The following is a 25,141-nucleotide window of genomic DNA, read 5'->3' on the forward strand; positions in this document are numbered from 1 at the left end:
CTCCATTGATATTTAATTGTTTGGTTTTGAACCAAATTGAACTAAAATTCAGTAATTATGTAGTAGGAAATAGAAGTCGTTTATTGATGCCAATTTGAAACTGCGAAATTACAATTAAAGGAAACAGATTAATGCATCAGATATGGGAACTGGATGGAGTTTTTTCTCAGCCATACACCTCTCTCCCTTATTCTTCTAAACTGATAGCTATTAGTTACTAAAACTTTCTGCCAATTCTCAGAAGAGAAGTAAAAAGTTGTTGGGGCTTAGAAATCATGATCATTGTGTCAGCGCCCTGGATCTCTTCCACTTCATCTGGTGGATTCTTTTCAATCATCAACCGTTGAAATTCCTCCTTCACAAGTTTATCTTCAACAGCAACAATGAAAGCTCGCTTAACTGATCCGTACCTTTTTCTTGAAACAACTATCTCCTTGGAAACATCTTTCACACTGTAAAAATATATTGGCCTTACTAGTGTAGTGGCCAATGCCAAATCCTAACACCAAGAAGGGAAAAAAACCCGGATTAAATCAGTTCCAAGTTGTTGCCTTTAAGTACATGAATAGATCTGTAATTTGGATAAACTATTGAAATCTTCCAACAGGTGATGCCTACTAATATTTTTTGGCGAAACAAGTAACTTTAGGGCCATTCTCATTTATTGGCTAGCTATATATATATATATATATATATATATATATATATATTGCTGGAAGATGCCTACTAATATTTTTTGGCGAAACAAGTAACTTTAGGGTCATTCTCATTTATAGGCTATATATATATATATATATAATATATTAAAAGTGTGAAAGCTTTAGAAATATTATTTGAACTTTTTTCCCTTATTAAAAATCTTCGCTTTATATAAAATCGTCTTTTCACCTATCCCTTTTTATTTTAGTAATATTAAATATTGACTATATTACCATAAAAAAAACTTTTCTCAAAAAATATTCCTTTCCCACCATTTAAAAAAACTAACCATTCCTAACTAAAAGAGGACAACCCAAAAACCCCAAATAGAATATACGATCAAAGGAAGGAGCAACAATTACAATCTTTTATTTCAAGCCAACAACACTAATTAAATAACAAGCAATTTCTATTGTGACCGGCCATCTGATAAATCATCATGCATGATAATATCGATTTGTTTTCATGTTGTGATTTAATGTGTTGTTAACCTCTTTTTTTTTAGTAGTTTAACTTTTTTGGTTAATGAGCAGGTTAGTACAATTAATTTACGCTACATATCGTCTTCACATGTTTAATTTATCCTCCTTTTCATAGTTATAGTTTTATCGACTAATCTTTATTCCTTAACTTTTTATTGCCGAATTTTTAGTTTTTTGTTATGTGATTTGCTTTTGCTTCTTTTTTTTGGGGTTATCTGATTTGATTTTGTATTATTTGGATGCAATATATTTCATAAGGCTATGCAAAAGAGGGATTCATCTATTGAAAATAACTATTTTAAAGAAGTCCTTGAAAATCTAAATTATTTAGACAAAGTTATTCTTCCACAGGACGACTAAAAGAAAAAGATTGGATCAAGAAATATATAGTCTGGACAATCATCAATGAACTTTTAATAATATGGGAATATGTTACTGTCAATGAATCTGTTGGTCGTGCTTTGTATTATTACTTTACTAAAGCTGAGAATTCAAATTCATTGCCTTTGCTTCTTTGGCTTAATGGAGGTATGCACATACACCCTTTGTTTATTTATAGTTTTGATATGAACATATTTTATTGAAAGCATATTTGTGAATGTGAGTCTGACATGCGAATAAATAGCTCTTGTTTGAAGGTTATTTTCTTTTGTTTGATTGTTATCGTGGATCCCGCACATAGCGAACGCTTTAGTGCGCTGAATTATAGAACATGATTTTCACATATCAACAAATATAAAACATATCTGTGTTGACATCTATAGTTTATCAAACTTTAATTTCTTTGGATAGTTATGACATATTGTTTCATAATGTATCATATTGTGTTATATTATATATATTATTTTAGTGAATACAATATTTAGATATATTGTATTATTTTTCGTCGTTACTTAATGTCATGCATTAATAATTCGAACAATAAACGTACAAGAAAAATAGGGTACTGATAGAGCTACTATAAAAAGGTAGGATAATGTATGATAAATAAGATTATTCAAAAATAAGTAAAGACAAAATAAGAAGAAAAAAAATGAGTAACAACGTAAGACATCCAAATCGATTGCTACACATAATGAGATTTTTCATGTTACCTAACATTGAATTTAACTGTACATATGATAAAATTGAAGTTACAATCAAAACAAATATTGTAATAACCATCCAACAGGTGAATGTGTTTACAGGTCTAATGTTTTTACTTTTCATGCTTATGTTTGATTGTCTCATTATATATGGTTCATAATTTTTACCAAAACAAATTCATATGACAATCGGAACCATCATGAACGATTGCTGCCCTTTGAGTTATTATTAGACTAGAAGTATAGGACCTTTTAGATTTGTAGTGGAATGAACTCCAAATTAAATTGGAATTGATAGTTATTGGACAAGAATTCTGAAAAATATGTTATTTCTATACTTGATGAAAATTGAGATATTGCATTTAAAACATGAAAAGTTGATTGAAGAACTTAGAAATATGTTAAGAGTTATATGTAGACCTATTTTTTAATTATTGATTGTTGCTTGCTCATTAATGATTTAAACATAATATTGATTGTTATGCCAACAATTTAGCTTACATTCTTAATTGATTTAATTTGTGTTATTAATTGAGTTTATGTTCTTAATTGATTTAATTTGTATTCTTTGTTGGATCTATTAATAACTGACGTTCTTCCTTGATTAAATATATGATAACAACTCACATATTCAGGTATAGTTATTGTAATGCCCCGCACTTTCCTAAGCTAGAAAATGAACCGTTGTTCGTATATGTCAAAACTCCAATTTTGTAAGCCATATTTGGGCACTTAAATTACCAAGAGTACCCTAGTTATAAGAGAGCTTATGATGTGTTAAGTGTGGTTATATGAGTCACTTAAGGTAGTACAAGCTAAGAGTTTTGAAATCCATCAAGTTTTAGTATTTGAATTCGCAAGGGTCATCTTTGAATGAGCATAACTTGATAAATATGTGGTATTTCTGCATATTTCTACCCACAAAATTATAGAGAATCGAATTAGCTTTCCAACGATACCTATTTCACCAAAATCCGACACCAGATCTAGGAGTTATGGCTTTGCGAAGTAGAGTGCGTCGCCTAACCAATCGCACATGGCCACTAGAAAGCATCTGCGATAGCATATGCGGCGCCTATGTAAATATAGGCAATATCATATGCGGCGCCTATGTAAATATAGGCTATATCATATGCGGCGCCTATGTAAATATATGTGATATCATATGTAGCGCATATCTTATGCTTTCAAGTGACTTAAACACTCCGTTTTTGGGTTATTTTGAGGGCAATTAAGTCTTTTGGCACTCCTTACACACCCCTAAACTTAACCTTATGAATTTAATAGATTCTAAACACATCATAACCCTATTATCAGTCTAAGTTCATCATCCAAGAGCACTAAAGGAGAAAAACAACTAGGGTTACACAATCAAAATTGAGGGTCCAATCTTTCAACGAATCCGTTACCATAAAGGTATGTGGGGTTATGAACAAGAACACCCTTTCGTTCTTGTGCCCAAAGATTGCATTATTTTACAAAGATATATGATTTTTACATGTTTTATCATGAATATGAAGTGATAAATCTTATCCTATGTTGTTGTTCAAGATACTATGATTATTTTGAATGTTTAGAAAATAAACTCCAAGAGTTTGAGATTATTGTTATGATAAAAAGCTGAAATTTTAAAGATTTTCGTATAAATTATGCATGCTTGTGATATAAAGCATAAATGTTGAAATGTTTTGATTAAGTATCGCTATAAGGGTCATTAACCCACATTGAGATTGTTGTTTTGAGAATTTATGTGCTACATGCACCCATGTTTAGACTATTTTGATGAAGTATAGAAAGATTTGACCTTTGAGTCACAACAGAGTCAAAATCCACTTTATGAAATGAGTTACGGATTTTATCATTTATTTAACTTAAGAAATATGAGATTACCCTTAAAGTGGATTTTTCTTGAGATTTTTAAGCATAGTATTGGGAGTAGTATTTAGCACCAAGTTGGGTATGTTACTACGGTCTCATACCCCAGAACTACGTGCCACCGTAGGTTGAGACATTGACTTCCACTATATGTGAAAAATTGAGATAGTGATCACTGAGATGAGATTGTTCTACACCAATGGCAAGGGTAGGACAGCCCTAACCTTACGGGGGCAAGTCGTGGGACATCATGGGTGCTCACATGGTATACATGTCGGTTAGAAGAACCTCCCAAAGAGTCGTCCCTCATTCTTAGATTGATTTTACTGATTTAGAAGAGATTTGAAATGGAGATTTATGATATATTCAATATTCCAGATTTCACTAAGATTGCTAGATGAGAGAATAAGAAAAGAATCTTGATATTTGGATTAAGTGTAATGGCTCATGATATCCACATTGGCATGTTTTACCATTCATTGTGTATGATTTCAGATTTTAGATTTCTTTCAAGCTTTTTGAGCTATTTACAAATGTCCTGCATGATTTGGAAAGAAAACTTATGACATGATTGTTAAATATATTTATATATATATATATATATATGCATATAAATATGTTTATTTCATGCACCCCCATGTACTTGGTACATATTCCATGGTACTGACCCACATGTTCGCATGTGGGCTACATTTTCCCTATAATGTAGGTTCAGGTGCTCATTCCCAGGTTTGACCGTGATTATCCGAGCACCTTGATCTACATCCTCTGCAGTAGTGATTCCTCATGGTCTGAGGACTAGTTATTCATATTTCCTCATTTAGTTTGAGTCGTTCAATTTATTTCCTGAGTTCGGGTTAGTTGGGGTTTGTCCCAATGGCTCATGGATATACAGTTTAGTAGAGGCTTGTCAGACTAGATAGGTAGATTGATCAGATTTGTCAGAGATGTCATATTTTGTTACTTTCCGTATTTCATTCGTATTGCAGTATGATATTATGGAGGATGTTTAGATGTTTTGATTATGATGACTTTGATTATAAGTGTTGAATGGTAGAAAAACGGCTAAAAGAGTTATCTTGGGGCTACTTGTAGCCTTAAGCACCGTGTGATGCCTCGGGGCCTGTTTTTGAGGTGTTACAAACTTGGTATCAAAGCCTAAGGTTATTGGACTCCTAGGGAGTCTAACAAGCCGCATTAAGTAGAGTCTTGATCATCGGTGTGTAGTGCGCCACATCTATGAACAAGAGGCTACAAAATATTTTAGAATAAAAAAGGGGTCATTTCATTCTTTCAGAAGTCTATCGTGCTTACAGTTGTTCCCTTTCAGCTATTAATTCATGCTCTCTTATTTCAGAATATGACTCCTCGTCGAGCTAGAAGAAATAACACGGGTCAGCAACCTCAGCCTGCTGATCCCCTGAATGAGAATGTATCCCACGCTGATTGCAGGGCAGCCTTTCAGGTACTTGCCCAAGCTGTTACCACCAACGTTTAGGCCAACCAGGCCCTGACTTCACAACAACAAGGAGGTGACTTAGCTACAGCAAAAATCCGTGACTTTATCCGGATGAATCCGCCAGAGTTTTATGGAACCAAGGTAGGTGAGGATCCACAATTGTATCTGGAGGAGATAAGGAAGATCACATAGGTAATGCACGTGTCTGAGGAGGAGAGTGTTGAGTTAGCATCCTACAGATTGAAAGACCTTGCATATGACTGGATGGTTGCATGGAGAAAGGGTAGAGTAGAGGGTGCTACTCCTATGACTTGGCAGGAGTTCCAGGATGCATTCCTGGATAAATTCTTTCAGTTAGAGTTGAGAGAGGCAAAAGTACAGGGGTTTATGAACTTACGGCAAGTCTTCATGACTGTTAAGGAGTATTTCTTGAATTTCAATCAGTTAGGAAAATATGCCCCAAATCTCATAGCCGACAACCGAGCCAGTATGGGTAAGTTCTTGATAGGGGTGTTAAGCTATGTGGTTAAGAAGTGTAGATCAGCTATGCTTAATAGTGAGATGAATCTTTCCAGACTAATGACCCATGCCCAACAGATCGAATTAGATAAGATAAAAGAGAAGGATAGAGTAAGGGGGAATAAGAGAGCCAGATCCGAACAACCTACTTATGGTAAGAACAGATCACAAGGAGGGAATCACCCTCAGTTTCAGAGCTTCTATGTTCAGATCTCAGAATACCGGGAGTAACCGGCCTAACCGTCCACCATGCACCAGGTGTGGTAGGGATCACGGGGGTAAGTGTTTGTGGGGTCAGAAGGGCTGCTATGGATGTGGCCAAGGGTCATCTTTGAATGAGCATAACTTGGTAAATATGTGGTATTTCTGCATATTTCTACCCACAAAATTATAGAGAATCGAATTAGCTTTCCAACGATACCTATTTCACCAAAATCTGACACCCGAGCTAGGAGGTATGGCTTTGCGAAGTAGAGTGTGTCGCCTAACCGATCGCACATGGCCACTGGAAAGCATCTGCGATAGCATATACGGCGCCTATGTAAATATAGGCGATATCATATGCGGCTCCTATGTAAATATAGACGATATCATATGCGGCACCTATGTAAATATATGCGATATCATATGCGGCGCATATCTTATGGTTTCAAGTGACTTAAACACTCAGTTTTTGGGTTATTTTGAGGGCAATTAAGTCTTTTGGAACTCCTTACACACCTCTAAACTTAACCTTACGAATTTAATAGATTCTAAACACATCATAACCCTATTATCAGTCTAAGTTCATCATCCAAGAGCACTAAAGGAGAAAAACAACTAGGGTTACACAATCAACATTGAGGGTCCAATCTTTCAACGAATCCGTTACCATAAAGGTATGTGGGGTTATGAACAAGAACACCCTTTCGTTCTTGTGCCCATACTTTGCATTATTTTACAAGATACATGATTTTTACATGTTTTATCATGAATTTGAAGTGATAAATCTTATCCTGTGTTGTTGTTCAAGATACTATGATTATTTTGAATGTTTAGAAAATAAACTCCATGAGTTTGAGATTATTGTTATGATTAAAGGCTGAAATTTTTCAGATTTCCGTATAAATTATGCATGCTTGTGATATAAAGCATAAATGTTGAAATGTTTTGATTAAGTATCGCTATAAGGGTCATTAACCCACATTGAGATTGTTGTTTTGAGAATTTATTTGCTACATGCACCCATGTTTAGACTATTTTGATGAAGTATAGAAAGATTTGACCTTTGAGTCACAACAAAGTTAAAATCCACTTTATGAAACGAGTTACGGATTTTATCATTTATTTAACTTAAGAAATATGAGATTAAACTTAAAGTGGATTTTTCTTGAGATTTTTTAGCATAGTATTTGGAGTAGTATTTAGCACCGAGTTGGGTATGTTACTACGATTTCATACCCTAGAACTACGTGCCACCGTAGGTTGAGACATTGACTTGCACTATATGTGAAAAATTGAGATAGTGATCACTGAGATGAGATTGTTCTACACCGATGGCAAAGGTAGGACAGCCCTAACCTTACGGGGGTAAGTCGTGGGACATCATGGGTGCTCACATGGTGTACATGTCGGTTAGAAGAACCTCCTAAAGAGTCGTCCCTCATTCTTAGATTGATTTTACTGATTTAGAAGAGATTTGAAATGCAGATTTATGATGTATTCAATTTCCAGATTTCACTAAGATTGCTTGATGAGAGAATAAGAAAAGAATCTTGATATTTGGATTAAGTGTAATGGCTCATGATATCCAGATTGGCATGTTTTACCATTAATTGTGTATGATTTCAGATTTTAGATTTCTTTCAAGCTTTATGAGCCACTTACAAATGTCCTGCATGATTTGGAAAGAAAACTTATGACATGATCATTAAATATATATATATATACACATGCGAACATGTGGTATTGACCCACATGTTCGCATGTGGGCTACATTTTCCCTATACTGTAGGTTCAGGTGCTCATTCTCAGGTTTGACCGTGATTATCCGAGCACGTTGATCTACATCCTCTGCAGTGGTAAGTCCTCATGGTCCGAGGACTAGTTATTCAGATTTCATCATTTACTTTGAGTCGTTCAGTTTATTTCCTGAGTTTGGGTCAGTTGGGGTTTGTCCCAATGGTTCATGGATATACAGTTTAGTAGAGGCTTGTCAGACTAGATGGATAGATGGTTCAGATTTGTCAGAGATGTTGTATTTTGTTACTTTTCGTATTTCATTCGTATTGCAGTATGATATTATGGAGGATGTTTAGATGTTTTGATTATAATGACTTTGATTATAAGTGTTGAATGGTAGAAAAATGGCTAAAAGGGTTAGCTTGGGGCTACTTGTAGCCTTAAGCATTGTGTGACGCCTCGGGACTCGTTTTCGTGGCGTTACAGTTATCTACTCAATTCATCATTTTTTTTCCTTCTAAATTGCGTGTTATTGTCATTCTAACTCCTTTTTTAAGGCTATTGTTGCAATGGACCCAATTATCGAAGTTGTTGTAATTAGTGCATTGAAGTCATTCGATTGTATGTCCATAATAAAAGTTTTTAATGAAATATTGATAGTATCTATGATTGCAGCGACAGATGTTCTTGTGATTTGTTATAAGTTTTCTAAAATTTTAGTATGCTTACAAAAATAAACTAACACATTTTTGATAGACAAATACTAATTGAGATATTAAAGTGGTTTTATAAAACCGAACTCCTTTAAACGAGGTATAGTGATTTTATAAAACTGAACTCCTTTAAACGAGGTACACGCGCGAGGCACGTATGATAATACTAGTATATATATAGGCATAATACATACATATGACCTAAACTTGACACCAAATTATAACTTTGACCTGAAACTTTGATAGTACACAAATAGGACCTTTAACTATTCATAACCTGAACAAATATGACCTCCGATTTTGCAACCTCCATGCGTAAGTTTCACTTGCGCCTACGTGGATACGTAATCCAATGATACGGTGCCACATCATTAAAAGAGCTGACTGGGAGGACTTTTGATCTGGAACTTAAAATAACGTCTTTTTACTTGTATAAGTTAAAATAACGTCGTTTTGCTTATTATTATTATTATTATTATTATTATTATTATTAGAGAGAAGTATCGATTACTCCTGAACTTGTCACGTTTTATTCACGGTACACCTGAACTTTGACCAGTTCTAAGTACCCGCAAACTTGTTCTTTTAGTACGTCGCGTGCCCCTTTTATGCTGATGTGGCAAAATATTTGAGTTCAACCTCCATCACGCGCGTGATGGAGGTATTTTTATGCCAAATTAACATTTTTAATGATAAAAAACGAAAAAAATCTATTTTCCTTTAATTTTTTCAAAATATTCAATTATCCCTCTCCCTATTTATCATCCATCTTCCTCCATTACTTCCAATCTAAAAAAAAATTCATCCGTTTATTAATTTTGTAAAACACCAGTTTATTAATTAGTTTATGAAATAAAAATTTCATCCGTTTATTAATTTTGTAACCGATAAGAAAATACTCAGAAAATAGAAAAAGTAGTAACTAACATGAAAAGAAACCGAATCTTAGTTGCAACAAAAATCCTACTTATATATATATATATATATATATAAAATAATAATTTAATATAATCTTATTGGGTTATCGATTTACCCATTAACTTAATAAAAAAATCAAAATCGGATCAATAACCCAATAATATTTTTTTACAAAATCATTAAAAAATCGTTAACCCAATAACGATAAATCAATAAATTTTTATCGGTTCGATTTTGGTACATCCCTAACTTAAATTATAATTTCTTAATCCATTAATTATAATAAGAAACATATTTGTGCATATGAGTCTCCTCAAAATCCTAATCGAATCACTAATCGAAAACTACTATGGAACACTAACCGGAAAAAAATAAGTTCATATTATGAAACACTAGTCGGAAAAAAATAATTTCATATTTTTAACACACAAAAAAATATAAATTTTTAAATAATAGCTTACTTGATCGACGAAAATGATACTTTTCACTATTTTGGAGTAGAGAAAAATTGAAAAATATAATTTTTGTAGAGAGAAATCGGATAATTAAGGGTAGAAATGGGTTATTTTTTAATATAGGATAAATATAAGGGAAGTGAATGGTATTATCCACGTGGACAGCCACATCAACATTTTTATTCACGTGTCTGCGCGTGTATTACACGCAATGGACAGTGGGCCGAAAAGGGTGGCGCGACATACTAAAAGAACAAGCTCAGGGGTACTTAGGACTAGTAAAAGTTCAGGTGAACCATGAATAAAACGTGATAAGTTCAGGGGGTGATTGATACCTCCTCAACAACAACAACAACAACAACAACAACAACAACAACAACAACAACAACAATAATAATAATAATGGTAATTTTTGAGTAGTCGCCATGCTTCTTCAGAATTTTCTTGCCCGGGAATATGCTGATTTTCAAGATATAATATAAGTTCTCTGGCATCCAGTTTTTCATATGAGGGCTTATCTTCAGAATTTTCTTGAACTATGGAGGCAAAAGAATCTGCAGTTTTTTGTTGATCTGATAAATAGGATTGCAGTTGTTTGTATAATGGATGATTTTCAGGAATGTCTTCTAAATGAACAGAAGAGCCAATATTCAGAGTTTTTGATGAAGATGATACATCTCCATGAATTTTTGAATTGATCAAAGTTCTATTCCCTTGTTGTAAAATGGGAAAATTAGAACTTGCAGAGCTATATGCAGAATTTTGTCGGTCAAAATATGAAGGGTTTGTTCTTCCACCTCGATATGAAGAATGTTGATTCCTTCCACCTCGACCTCTACCTTTGGCGATTTGCCAAGGAGGATCCATACTGCATTATTTCAAAAATTGGATCAGGAGTTGGATCAGCATACCATGACATATATTCGACGAGATCTTCATAAAATGTATCTTTTGTAATAAGATCGTCAATAACTTTCCGTAATATGAGCATGTGTAAATCCATATTCAGAGGAACTGCCTTTATAAAGGTGAGTAAGAACTTTTCAGAGAAGAAGTGTAGAAAGAGTTTCATGATATCTGTAAACATTAATCACTTAAGTCAATGTCAAACCAATAGATTTCGTTGTCAATGAATTCATTGTGATTTTCAAATTCTTCTGCTATTAAACGATGAATTAGAGTTTCTAAGATCAGAAAATGAATATCTTCATTCAAAGGAATGCATTTGATAATAGTTATTATAATTTTTTCAGAGAGGAAATATGTGTAAAAACTCATAAAAGATATTCTCTAGATAAAAAATCAGGCAGAGAATTTTCACTACCCCTTTTATACTATATTTCATAATCAAACGGGGCTAATTGAGCTTGCCACCGTGCAAATATTAATTTAGAAGCATCATGTTTGAAGTCTTTATTAAACATAAATTTAACTGATTGAGCATCAGTACGAATTATAAATTTTTGGTTATACAAATCATCCTGGAATTTTAAAACACATTTAACAATAGTTAGCATTTCATGAGCTACCGTGGCGTATTTTTTCTGACTTTCTGTCCATTTACCAGAATAAAATCGAATCAAACATTCCGTCTTTGTATGGGGATTAACTTGTTTAAGTATTCCGCCATAGCCGATATTTGAAGCGTCAGTTTCAACAATTTTTAACCAGTTAGGGTTTGCAAGAGAAATACAAGGAAGGGTTTGAACTCTATTTTTTATTAATTTTACTAAATCAGTGTGTGCTTGAGTCCAAGGAGTCTTATGATCCTTTTTTAGTCTATCATATAAAGGGGCTAAGTCTCTAGACAAATTCTTGTAAAAAGGGGAAATATAGTTAAGACTACCGAGGAATCTTTGAAGCTGTTTTTTATCAGTAATAACATCAGGGAATTTTTTAGCAAATTCTAGAACTCGTTGTATAGGTTCAATAGAACCTTGAGAAATATTATGTCCTAAAAATCTAATGTTTGTTTGAAATAAACTTATCTTAGGTTTAGAGATAACTAAACCGTTTTGAATAATTATTTGTTTAAACGTCTGTAAATGTTTAAAATGAGATTCGAGGGTTTTTGAAAATACTAAGATATCATCAATATAGACAATGATAAAGTCCATATAGGGGTTAAAAATATCATTCATAATCTTTTGAAATTCGGAAGGAGCATTTTTCAAACCAAATGGCATGACATTCCATTCATACTGTCCGAAAGGAACATTAAAAGCAGTTCTATAACTATGACGTTTATCAATTTGAATTTGCCAATATCCAGATTTTAAATCAAATTTAGAAAATATATTAGCATCATATAATCTGGAAAGTAAGTCCCTTTTATTCGGTATAGGGTATCGAATCCATTTTAAAATTTTATTCAGAGGTTTATAGTTTATAACTAGTCGAGGTATCCCTCGTTCTTTTTCAGCAGCATTATTGACATAAAAAGCTGTACAAGACCAACGAGATTTTGAGGGTTTTATAAGACCCTTTTGAAGAAGATTATCAATTTCTGTTTTACAGAATTCTACTAATTCTGTATTCATTTGACAAGGTCGGGATTTTGTAGGAATCTTATCTTCACTGAAGTCATCTTCATAAGGAAGAGAAACAATATGCTTCTTTCGATTCCAGAAGGCATTTGGATGATCCGCGCAAATATCCAGAATCAATTGATTAGAAATCATTTTTATTTTTTCTTGAACCTTTACGGATTTTAAAGTATCCAAGATGTTAATACTCATTAATTCTAATTATAAGAAATTGAGCTGATTTTGTTTCATATTGATAAGGGCATTAATATCTCTGGTTACTGGCTGAGTAACAAAAGGATAAGAAATTTGTTTATCTTTGTACGTAGCCTTAAAACCATTTGCATCAATATGAGTATAAGGATAAATAGCATTTATAAAAGGTGTTCCTAAAATAATAGGAGGATAAAGCTGATTTTTTACTAAAAAGAAAAAATGTGGAATGCAAACTTTGTCTCGGCAGATATGAGTATTTGGTAATTTATAATTAATATCAAGAGCATGTCCAGATGCAGATTTTATTATATGAGTGGTTTTTTCAAAATATCTAGTTGGGATTAATCCTTCTTGAATACAACTAACATCAACACCACTATCAATCATAGCTATATTAGTAACCGAAAATTCTTTATTTATCAAAATAGTGCAGTTTATATACCACTTATGAGCCGTAACAATTTGCATCATTCCCAAGAAATAATCTTTTTTCAAATCTTCCGCTGGACTGAATTTAACAACTTCAGAATTTTCAGAGTTTTCAAAATCTTTTTCTTTTCCTTTTGAAACGAAAGATACTTCGGGAACATCAATAATCTTTTCTTCAATTTTTAAAATTCTATGATCTGAAATCATCTGGTTTTGCTTTAGAGAAATAATTTCCCTTTTCAATTGCTCAACTTCGATTTTTAAATCATGAAAGGTGGTATCTCTAGCAGGGATTTTATTCAAAGCAAGACGTCTATTTACTTCAGCTAAGGAATAAGATAAGGGATGATTTTCAAAAGAGTTATCTTTTGAAGTACTAGGATTAGCAGAAGTTTTTTGAGTAGCAAACTTGAGGATTTTTTCACGCAGTTTGTCATCAGTGATTTCCTTTAATAATTCAAGGACATTTTCAGCAGTAAGAGTTTGAATATTTAAATCAATATCTTCGAATTGCGCTTGCAATTTATACATTGTTTCATCACAATTGCAAACATCATTATTACAATCATTACATTTATCATCCTGATCGAGCTCACTTTCAGAATTAGGTAATTCAAAATCATTTTCAGAAGTAGAATCAGATTCGGAAGCAGAGGAGTATAATAAATTGTAGACTTGGTCATGAACTTCTTCAGAAAGTCCTAAGGACTTGAGTTTTTGTAATTTGCAATTTGGAGCAATATGACCATACTGGTTACACTTATAGCATTTAATTTTTGCTAAATCTCGTTTGGATCGGTTTTTGGTGAATCTAGTGGACTTACGGAAGGATTTTCTAGTCTCACGTTCTTCCTTGCTTCTATGCCTGGAACGTTTATTTCTATAGGGTTTAGAAGTCTTAGAGTATTTTTGGGGTTTTCGTACAAAGGTTTTATCCATACCAAATTGCTCGCAAAAGTCTCCTAATTGGGATTTTTCTCTGAGTTTATCAAGCTTAATCTGTCTAGCTAATTTCAACTCATTACAGAGAGCTAGGCCTTCTTGAGTACAAGCTACAATAAGCTGACCATAAGTTTTTTCTGAATACTGGACTTCTCCATAAGATCCTCGAAGGGTTTTTCTAACTCTTTCAGCAAATAAGGGTGGAAGGCCATCAATGAATTTAGCTTTCCAATGGTCATACTTACTTTCGGGTAAATCCATAACCCTACTAAGAAAGGTGTCTTTATACCATCTAAATTCTCCTAAGTGTCGACATTTTAAACCATTAAGCAGAGTTCGAATATTTTCATATTGATTGGTAAATCTTCCGCCAAAATGTTCAATAATCGTCAGCATAAGAGTATAAACCGCATCCGAACGTCCTGCCCGAAGGGGTCGTCCGAGATTGTCTTTGCCGGGTTGATCATTGGTGGCGTTAAAAATAGCCTCGCGTTTAGTATCATCAAGGAAATTATCCCACCAGCCCCGAAGTTGGCTAGTAAAGCCCGCAACAATCATTTTACAGATTGTTTGGTCAGTACGAGTGGTTTTATGTTCTGGTGAAGTGGTGGCTGTGGCAATAGTAGCATACATAGACATTCGATGAATAAGAATGGAGATTTGTCGGTCAGATAATCCGTCAATGTTCCATTCATAAATGGCTCCTCCACTATAAGAAGTATTTGTCTGATTCCATTCCCTTTCCTCTATTAAAACATCTTGAGGAGTTGGGCGTGGATAATAAGCAGTAGACATACGGGGAATATCAGCGTACTTCTTGCCAGGTTGTTTTTTAATCATTCCTTTGAGCTTATTAAGCTCGGAAGAGGTTATAATGCCAGGAGTTTCAGCAAAATCAATATGCTCAGCAAAATTAGACTCAAGATTTTGTACCAAATCATCAGAAATATTTAGGGGTTGGATATTTAAACGAGAAAATTTTTTATCTAAGAGTTTTTCTAATTGGTCTAACTGAGAGACCTTTGCAAATCCATCTATTTCAGGGGGTCTTTGAATACACGGTTTGGAAAGAATATATTCATCTTTATCAGTGATTTTGGAAGTAGAAGGAATGTTAGAGAAATTCATCTGAGAGCTAAGTTTATTAACTAGCTCAATCAATTCATCAAGTTTTTTGTCAAGAGAGGATATGTGTTCGCCTAAAACCTTAACATAAAGACTTAAATAATTATTTTGAGCGATAAGGTTATTTATTTCAGAAACAGTAATTTTTCCCACATCTTCACTAACAAACTTTTGAAAAGCAGAAAAAGTCATGCCAGTATTATTGGGTAAGATAAAGGAAGATTGAGGAGGGTAAAGTGCTTGAGTGATTGAGCCATCAGAATTTTGATAAGATCTTTCGATTATCTTGACATAGGACGGTAAATATACAGACATGAACCATGGGACAAAGAATATAATTTTATTATGCAAAGCACAAATTTCATAGAATTCTTCTGAAATGTTTTTCAATTCATCAGAAGTATAAGTTTCAAAAAACCAGGTTCTAAAGGTTTTCCATTGTTCAGAAAAAAATTCTTTTTGAATATATTTTCTTGCCTGAGAACCAGGGCTAAAATCAATAAGTTGTGTCATCATGGTTAAACAGAATTTATGTCAAAATCCATTTCAGATGGAGTAGGATTTTCATTATCGAAATCTTGAACTATATTAGTTTTTGAGTTGATTTTTATCTTTTCTACACCTTTAGGTGTAATATGCGAATCTGCAGAATGAATAGTATGCAAAGATGCCGCTCGATTCCTAGCCGGTCCATAAGTGGGTTCAGCAGGTTCAATCGGAGAAATATGATGTATTGAAGGGAGCCTTCGTGGTAGAGGAAAAGAATTTCTATAGACAGGAGGATTGCTATCGAATTGTAGACAAACTCGCCCATCAGAGTTTTGAGTTACTTGAGTTAACTCTGAATTAGTCACGTCCTCCGCCAATTGTTTTGGGGAAGTGACTGAATTTAATATCCAAGCTTGGGGAAAATCAATTTCATCCCATCTAATAGGTCTTCGGGTAGTAACCCTAGATTTTATAAAATTAGTTTCAATAAGCATAGTGCAGTCAGAATTATCATCAATCAATTTACATCGAGGATTTAGAGTTGATAATAATCGATAATATATGCGGTAAGATAATCCTATAAGTTCAGATCCAGGAGCATAATCATATCCATGGGTTTTAACATTTATTGTTAGAGCATGAAGAATGTTTACATCCGTTAAAGATAATTGTAAATTTGGTTGAGTATTAAAATATACAGGACCATAAGCAAGAGTAGATTCAATAGATCCCATTAAAGATTTTTGAAAATTCAAATTTCTAGCATCACGCAAAGCTGCTAAAAATGTTTCGGGAAGACCCTTTAGAGTTAGAGGCCGAAAGGCAATTTGAACTAAGCCAATATGCATATAATTATAATTACGTTTAAAAATATCAATATCACGCTTATTTAAGAGTTGAAGAGTCTGTTCATCAGCATTTAAAGCAAGAGATTGTTCCGTTGTCTTAATAATCTGTTTATGTTTTATTTTATCAAAAATTCCATATTCATAAATTGTTTTTAATTCAACTTTAGGAATAGTCCATTTATTCAGTAGATCCATATCTTGAGGTAAATCTACCTCTTCGAGTTTTGTATTTTTTGTACTTACTTCTCCCATATCCATAGTTGGAAGAGTCTTATATCTATGCTAAAAAGCTTCACCTCACTTAACATATTTACTATGAAAATTCACAGGCTCTGATACCATTTACAGGATCATAATAATAATAATAATAATAATAATAATAATAATAATAATAATAATAATAATAATATTTTAATAAAATTTTCATTTTAATAACGTTTTAATAACGTTAATATAATAACATTTTAATAACATTAATTTAGTATACTACTACTACTGCCCTTAACAACCTTTTATTAATAACGTTTTAATAACGTTAATTTAATATACTACTACTGCCCTTAATAAAGTTTTAATAACGTTTTAGTAACATTAATTTAATAACGTTAATTTAATAATGTTTTAATAACATTAATTTAATAACTTTAATTTAATAATGTTTTATTAAAACTATAATTTTTTTATTTATAATTAGTATAGTTTCATCTTTGAGCTAAAAATAATGAAAAAATAATAGTGAAAAGTCATTTAAATATATAAAAAAGAATTATTAAGGGCAAATAGTCATTTTACCCTTTTTTACTGTTGGAACGCTCAAATTTTTAGCCCGATGCGCCTAGTTTTGCGTGTACAACACGCATTTTTTCACATAGGATCGGAGGTCATATTTGTGCAATTTTAAATAGTTAAAGGTCATATTTCTGCACTATCAAAGTTTAAGGTAAAAGTTATAATTTGGTGTCAAGTTTAGGATCATATTTATGTATTTTGCCTATATATATATATATATATATATATATATATATATATATATATATATATATATTACTCTATAATAGAAGCGGCAATCTTGAGTAGCTTAGGGTCGTCCTGGCTGCTCCAACTGCTTCAAACATAATTTTTCTATATTACCCCTAATTAATTATTAATTATTAATTATTATAAATTATTTTATTGAAGTATTATAATATTAATAATATTTAATAAAAGGATAGTTTTCAAAATGACTACTAAGTTCCTCAAAGTTCCACTTATTATTATGGGATAATACCCACGAATGGAACTCGCTAATTGAATGGAACTCGCTAATTGAAAACTCAATGGAAGATTCAATTTCCATTAATGAAACTCTGAAGATTCAGAAAATTCATTAATGGAACTCGAAAGATTCGAAAAATTTAATTTCATGATTCAATTTCCATTAATGAAACTCAGAAGATTCAAAAAATTCATTAATGGAACTCGGAAGATTCAAAAAATTTAATTTCATGTATGAAGCTATTCAATCTCCCGTTAATGGAACTCAGAAGATTCAATTTCCATTAATGAAACTCGAAATTAAATTAGCGAGTTTCCGAGTTTGAATCTTCCGAATCATCCATTGAGTTTTAATTAGCGAGTTCCATTAAATTGTAACCATTAAGTTTCATTAAATTTCAATTCAACAATGGAGCAATCATTGTTGAAGAAAAGAAAGAAAGAAGAAAGAAGAATGAAAAAATAAATAAAAATATAAAACTTTAAATAATTATAAAATTAAGGGACTGTTTGGCAAAAAAAAGAGTTTAAAACCTTTTTAACACTGTTCACGCGCTCAATGAGCGTGAATCACACACAGTGTGCCAAGTGGCAGATATATGCCACTAAAATACGAAAAAAAAAGTCTGGGGGGTAATAGGACCCCCGCAAAGTTCAGTATGCTCACCTGGTAATCTGGTCAAACTTCAGGTATTTTTGTGGGTATTATCTCAATTATTATTTGAAAAAAATTATTTAGCTGCTTCAATCGTAATTTTAATGTATCACCTTTAATTAATTATTATAAGTCATTTACGTATTAAAAATTAATAATATTTAATTAAAAAAAGGCAAATATATTTGACATGTCTGCTTCGGTTAGTTCAACGTAATTTTACTATATCACCCCTAATTAATTATTATGAGTCATCTAAGTATTAAAAATTAATGTTAAAAAATTATTATAAAGTTATCAAAGTTTTAAAAAAATTAATAATATTTAATAATAAATTAACTTGACGTCTTATATTAGATCCACTTAATTTTTTTCAAAAGTATTTTTTTATATTAATTTTGTTATATCACTTCTAATTAGTTATTATAATTCATTCAATACATGTCTACTTCGCTGCTTCAATCACAATTTTATTATATCACCCCTTATTAATTATTATGGTCATCTAAGTACTGTGCCACTTAAATTGAATAGTTATATATAAGAGGGAGTTTCATGCTGAAGCAGGTAGCAGGTCGGCATGCCTGTTTCAGCTGCCTGCTTCAGCTGCTACAAACATGTTTTTACTATATCACCTTTAATTAATTATTATAAATTATTTACGTATTAGAAAATTAATAATATTTAATACAAATAAGTAAAATACACATTTCTGACATGTCTGTTTTAGCTGCTTCAACCATAGTTTTACCATATGACCCCTAATTGATTCTTATAAGTCATCTAAGTATTAAAAAATTAATAATATTTAATAAAAAAGATGAAATAGACATAAATAATAAATTAACTCTTGATGTTTTAAATTAGCTTGACGTCTTATATGAGGCTCACTTAGGTTATTTTCACAAGTAGTTTTTTATAGGTTTTATGCCATATCGCTTTTAATACATGTTAGCTTCGCGACTCTAATCGTGATTTTACTATATCATCCCTAATTACTTATTATGGTTATTTAAGCATTAAAAATAATATTATTAGTATCCTATATAAGAAGTCGCAATAAGTAACTGAAGTAGGCTGCTCATGTTCGACATGTCTGCCTCAGCTGTTTCAATCGTGATTTTACTATATTACCCCTAAGTAATTATTATAAGTCATTTACGTATTAAAAATTAATAATATTTAATAAAAAACTAGAATAGATATTTATGACATGACTGTTTCAACTACTTCAATCGTAATTTTACTAAATTACCCATATTTAATTATTATAAGTCATTTAAGTATTAAAAAATTGATAATATTTAATAAAAAAAAAGATAAAATAGACGTAAAATGATAAATTAATTTTTGATGTTTTAAATTAACATGACGTCTTATTGGAGCCATTTAAAAAAAATTCACAAGTATTTTTTATAATAATTTTACTATGTCACTTCTAATTAGTAGAATAGAAAAAAAAAATTATAAATCGCAATAATTAAGAACTTAAATTATTTTAAAAATATAATTGACTATCAATGTCACAAAAGTTTGAACGACTTAAAATATTGCTATGCAAATTTCATCAATCTAAATATAATATTATATGTCTAACTTAGAATTTATCAACCAAACAAATACAGCTTTTAATGAAATGATAGAATTATATATAACGTAAAAATTTTAAGGATCAACATTGGGCCGTGCGTAGCACAATTTTAAGGATCAACATTGGGTCGTGCGTAGCACGGCGTAAGCCGGCTAGTATATATATATATATATATATATATATATGAATATGCTTTACTTACCTGACTTGGGCTCCGCTGGTAAAGATTAGTTTCCAAGTACTTTGGACCTATGATGAAGGTGGTTGGAGGATTTGTAGGCCCATTATCGTATATAACACGATTATCAGGTTGAGATGCTGAATTGACGAACTGTAACAAATTATATTTAGTTCCAAAAATGTAAAAGGATAAACAAACATAACAGATCATCTCATGGCTAAAGTTGGGACTAGGGAAAATTGGTACCTCAGTGTAGATGGTAGTTTCTGGAAAGGTCTCCATGGCTTTAGAAATGGCTAAGCCACCAAGCTCGTGGCCTACAAGAACCACCTTTCTATTTGCAGGAAGAGAAGCCACAAACTCCATTAGCGGACTCAAGTAATCAGAAAAACGTGGGATTTCAAAGGTCTGTTTGGGGTTGATTCCTGAAGAACCTAAGTCAATAGCTGTGACATTATGCCCTGAAGATCTCATCAATGCCAGAATCTTGTACCAGGACCAGGCTCCAAAGCATGCCTTATGAACGAGCACAAAGTGCTTCTTAGCATTAGACCCTGGCAAGGTTGCAGTCGCATATGGCAACAGAAGTATTAGAACTACTAGACTTGTTAGAGACATGCTGTTCTCCATATCTTTTTTCCTTCTTTTGAGAATGAGCACATAATATGAACCACTATAAAGGTAGCTATATAATAAGAGGATTTTGGTTTCTACTTACTTCCATGAAGCAATGCAGTACGGGCTAGTGCAAGCCTGGGGATTGTGGCCTCTCTATTATTAGTAGCCTTGCAAGTTGCAAGGTACCTTTGTATCATTGGAAGGCCTAGGCTTGTGCCTTCTTGGTTTCCCAATACATCCTACTATAGGCACTCCACTATCTTTTTGGTAAGTGATATTAAAATTTGTGATTATCTGATCTAAAAGCTCAAGTTATTTTACTCTTCAATGTCTATCAAGTGTTTTGCTCCTTCCGCCGATTCTCGTCTTTCATCTTTTTGTGTGTGTGTCGAGCGAGTTTGGAAAGAAGGTTCCCAGTTGGCTTTGATAGAGAACTAATGAATTGAAGTAAAGATTTTGAACAACATTTTATTGGAACTTTAATCAGACTTTCACAAGAACAAAAGACATCTAGATTTCGAAATTGGTACCTTACTCTCATGGTCTTGAGCCTAGATTCAGTAATTACTTGAAATAGACTTGTTTATTGATGTCAACTCCAAACACTGAAATTATTTTGGAAGGAAATAACAACTGAAAGAAAATGATTGAAATGTCAAATTAAGTAGCTCGGTAATAGCACTTCCACGAAAGAATTGAGATCACCGGATAAATGCATCAGATATGTGAATTGATTGAAGTTTTATTCTCAGCCTTACACCTGTTCCGCATTATTCTTCTCAATTAACAGCTATTAGCTATACTTGACAATTCTCAAACGTTGGCTATTATTTTAGTTAGTGGCCAAGCAATATAGTAGGGGTTGGTGCACGCCTAGGGATTGTGGCCTCCCTATCAGCAGCCATTCTTGGCCAAGCAAGGTATCATTGGGTTGGGTGGGCTACGATTTCATGGGCTAATGATTTTGCCACCCCTCTTAACTTAAATATATTAGTTTTGTCAATTAATTGTTTACCAAGTTTAAACACAATTACAGAAACATTTGAATACATTATGTATTACACAGATGGTGGTCTAAACAATTAAAAGAACGGTCATGCTAGATAGAACGCGTCGCACGCTCTATCATCCCTGAGCTCAGTTAGCCATCTTTGGCTATTCTCAGGCCATGGGCGGACAGATCGGGCACCATAACGACCCCCTTTGGACCCCAATGCGCTGATTCTTCCATTGAACTCTTACGCTAATTTTCTTATGACAAAGAACAACAACATACCCGGTGTAATTCCCACAAAGTGCGGTCTGGGAAGGGTAAAGTGTACGCAGTCCATACCACTACCTCAAATGAAGTAAAGAAGTTATTTCCGATAGACCCCCAACTTAAGACAAATAATAATAGTATAAAAAAGACATAGTAAAAACAAAAAACAAACTAGGATAACACACTAATAGAAAAAAAAAAGACATCCATAGAGTAGTAATATAAACTCTCTCTCCAAAATCATAAACATCAGCAAAAAAACTACGAACAAGAAACTACAAGATATACGCATAACACTATGACTACTGGCACAGCTACAAACAAAGCACTCCTTCCTACTAGCAAGGAAGCACCCCCACCTTTGCCCAATAAACTTGTTCTAAAATTCCGTCCATGGGGAATTTATAAAGCTTAACCGACATTCGTTAGTTATATTATCTTTGAACAGTTTGTACCATTCACATAGGGGTACACTGTAACGAGGGGGAATCTGATACGGGACAAACAAGGAAACACCAAAATCAGTCCAAAAAACAATCACAAAATGGAAGAAATTCGTGAATCCTTTTGGGGACCAAGTCTCGGCTTCCCAAGAACACAATAACAAGAAAATAACAAGGTGTTTATTACACCAAATCAGCGAACAACAAACTAGATTAACAACATAATATGATGAACAAGATTCGGATTTAACAATAACAACAAGAACACAAGATTATAACACAAACACTAAACAAGATTACAAGAAGGTAAAAGGATAGATAGATAGACCACATGAAGGTATAATCTTAAGAACCCAAGAATGGACACTCTTGAACCCTTAACACTACACACAACAATAAACCTATCCCTTACGTGAAGCAAGATCGGATTCCACCTCTCTAGCATCAATGCTTCCAAGCAAGCAACAACAAAAGAGAATCCACCCTATTGTTGTATCCTAGTTTCGGTGGTCACTCTTCTCACTAGAGAGAGAGCTTGTTACAAGTCTTACAAGACTAACAAACATCATCCAAAAACTAAACTAAAAACCCTCCAATGTTCCTTTTATAGCTATAACAAAATATAAGTTAAAATGACCAAAAGCCCCTTCAAAGAGTGGACACCCATCTAGTGTAATTTATGGGCTGATTTGCGTGCATTTTGGGCCTATTTTACACTTCAATTGCACGTTCCAAGGCTTGAGTCCAACACACACTCTCCTAAGTCCATATCCGTGATTATTCCCGTATCATCCTCTCCATCTTGAGAGGAATTTGTCCACAAATTCACGGCTTCACCTCACTCAATTGGTCACTTCAAAGGAAACCTACTCAAAAACATTCCGCAAACCATGAAGAGCCCGAGAGCTCAATAATAACAAGAGACGTATCAAAAAACGAGCTAAAAACAGCCCACAAGAAATGCACAAAAACAGTCCACAAGCTAGCCAAACCCGAGAGCATAATGACAATAAGTCTCGGATCCAACATCTTCATTTTGACCCTCGGCTTCCTCTCCCTCTTGAAATTGTCCTTTAATCTTATCCGATTCAAGTATCCTTCTATCATATAAGCATCGTCATAGACTCCATATCCCTCATGTCTCTCTCTGCCATGTTCCTCTTCTTGGATGTGTCGATTTTTGGAAAGGGAAGTTTTGGTTGAGAGGCTCGATTTGGTAACGTGGAGCTTCGGTTGTGGAGCTTGAATAGGAGAAAATTGGCTTCCAAGTCCTCCTTTTTGGACTTGATCAATTTGTGGGGGAAGTGGTCTATCTTGTTCTCTATTTTGAGGGCTATTTGGAGCTTGGCTTGTGGTATTATGTGGTTGTCTTGGAGGATTGGTCATTGGAAGTAAAGTTTTGGGAGTAAAAGCACGAGAGTTCCTTTGACTCTCCAATCGATCCAACCTCTCACGCGTAGTTACCACATCTGAGTCAATTTTTTTAAGAACCACATTTGCCCTAGCAAGGTCTCGGGACAAAGCATTAAGGAGGGCCAAAATGGTTTCCATTATGGCCAAGAAGTTTCCTACAAAACAACAAACAAGTTAGTTGTACAAGAATGGTCCGCATACTCCCTCTCTATTGTTTTGGCTCTCGAAGTTTTTTTCTCACTTTGATCTCACAAGGGTCGTAACCTTGCTTGTACTCCGTGAGGCAGTGAGAGGTGGACAAAGTATTACAAAAACTCAAAAGGATAAGACACACAAAGGAACGTATACACGAAGGACGGTTTCAAAACTAACTTACAATCTAAAACTAGCTTGTAAGTTAGTAATGGAATCAACAAATGAATCTAGAGAAACAACACAATGAAACTAGAAGATCAAATTTTGAGCTTAAAATTTTTGTGTGAACAGTAACTTGGGTGACATAGCAGCATACCATTGGTCACGGCCCCACAATTAGTCACTAGTTGAAGTTTACAAACTTTAGTTACTATGTAATGGAAACAATTGGTTTTAGAGGGAAAGTATATGACTTAAATCTCCTTTAAGTCTAATCTTCAAAAGGCAAGACTTGACTTTATAAAATTCCCACAAAACAAGGTCCCTTGAAACAAGAAAAGTGGTTGAAAAGTAGATGTTAAGTCAAGAAAGTGATGGCTCAAGTCTTCTCATAAACAACTTTACAACTTGTAGGTTCACCTTTTTGAATCTATGTTACACTTTGGTTGTCTTAAGTTGTAAGGTGAGATGAAGAACAAGATGAACACCACAACAAACTTCAAGAACACATCAACAACACAACAATAATTTCCACCCCACAGCAAATATCAACATACGGCCAAGGTTTTTTTTGGTGTTGTATTTCGGTTTTAGCAAGGGTGAAGGTTGTGATAAATGTCAAGAACTCAACAACAACTTTATCAAGAG

The 25,141-nt window shown here is 33.2% G+C and overlaps 1 protein-coding gene across 2 annotated transcripts; it reads right to left on the reverse strand.

The window, feature by feature from the left end:
* Window positions 1-60: 60 nt before the first annotated feature.
* On the reverse strand, window positions 61-21,652 carry LOC124886490 (methyl jasmonate esterase 1-like). Of its 2 annotated transcripts, XM_047395108.1 has the most exons (4): window positions 21,123-21,652; window positions 20,651-20,958; window positions 20,426-20,554; window positions 61-499 (listed from the first exon to the last, which is right to left on the reverse strand). In XM_047395108.1, the coding sequence occupies exons 1-4, from the start codon at window positions 21,217-21,219 to the stop codon at window positions 218-220; spliced, it is 816 nt and encodes a 271-aa protein (XP_047251064.1). In that variant the 5' UTR covers window positions 21,220-21,652; the 3' UTR covers window positions 61-217. The 2 variants fall into 2 exon arrangements, with proteins under 2 accessions (XP_047251064.1, XP_047251063.1); XM_047395107.1 differs by lacking the exon at window positions 21,123-21,652 and having other exon boundaries at window positions 20,426-21,082.
* Between the last annotated feature and the right edge of the window lie 3,489 nt (window positions 21,653-25,141).

Source organism: Capsicum annuum, chromosome 8, assembly GCF_002878395.1.
Source record: "Capsicum annuum cultivar UCD-10X-F1 chromosome 8, UCD10Xv1.1, whole genome shotgun sequence".
Lineage (NCBI taxonomy): Eukaryota > Viridiplantae > Streptophyta > Magnoliopsida > Solanales > Solanaceae > Capsicum > Capsicum annuum.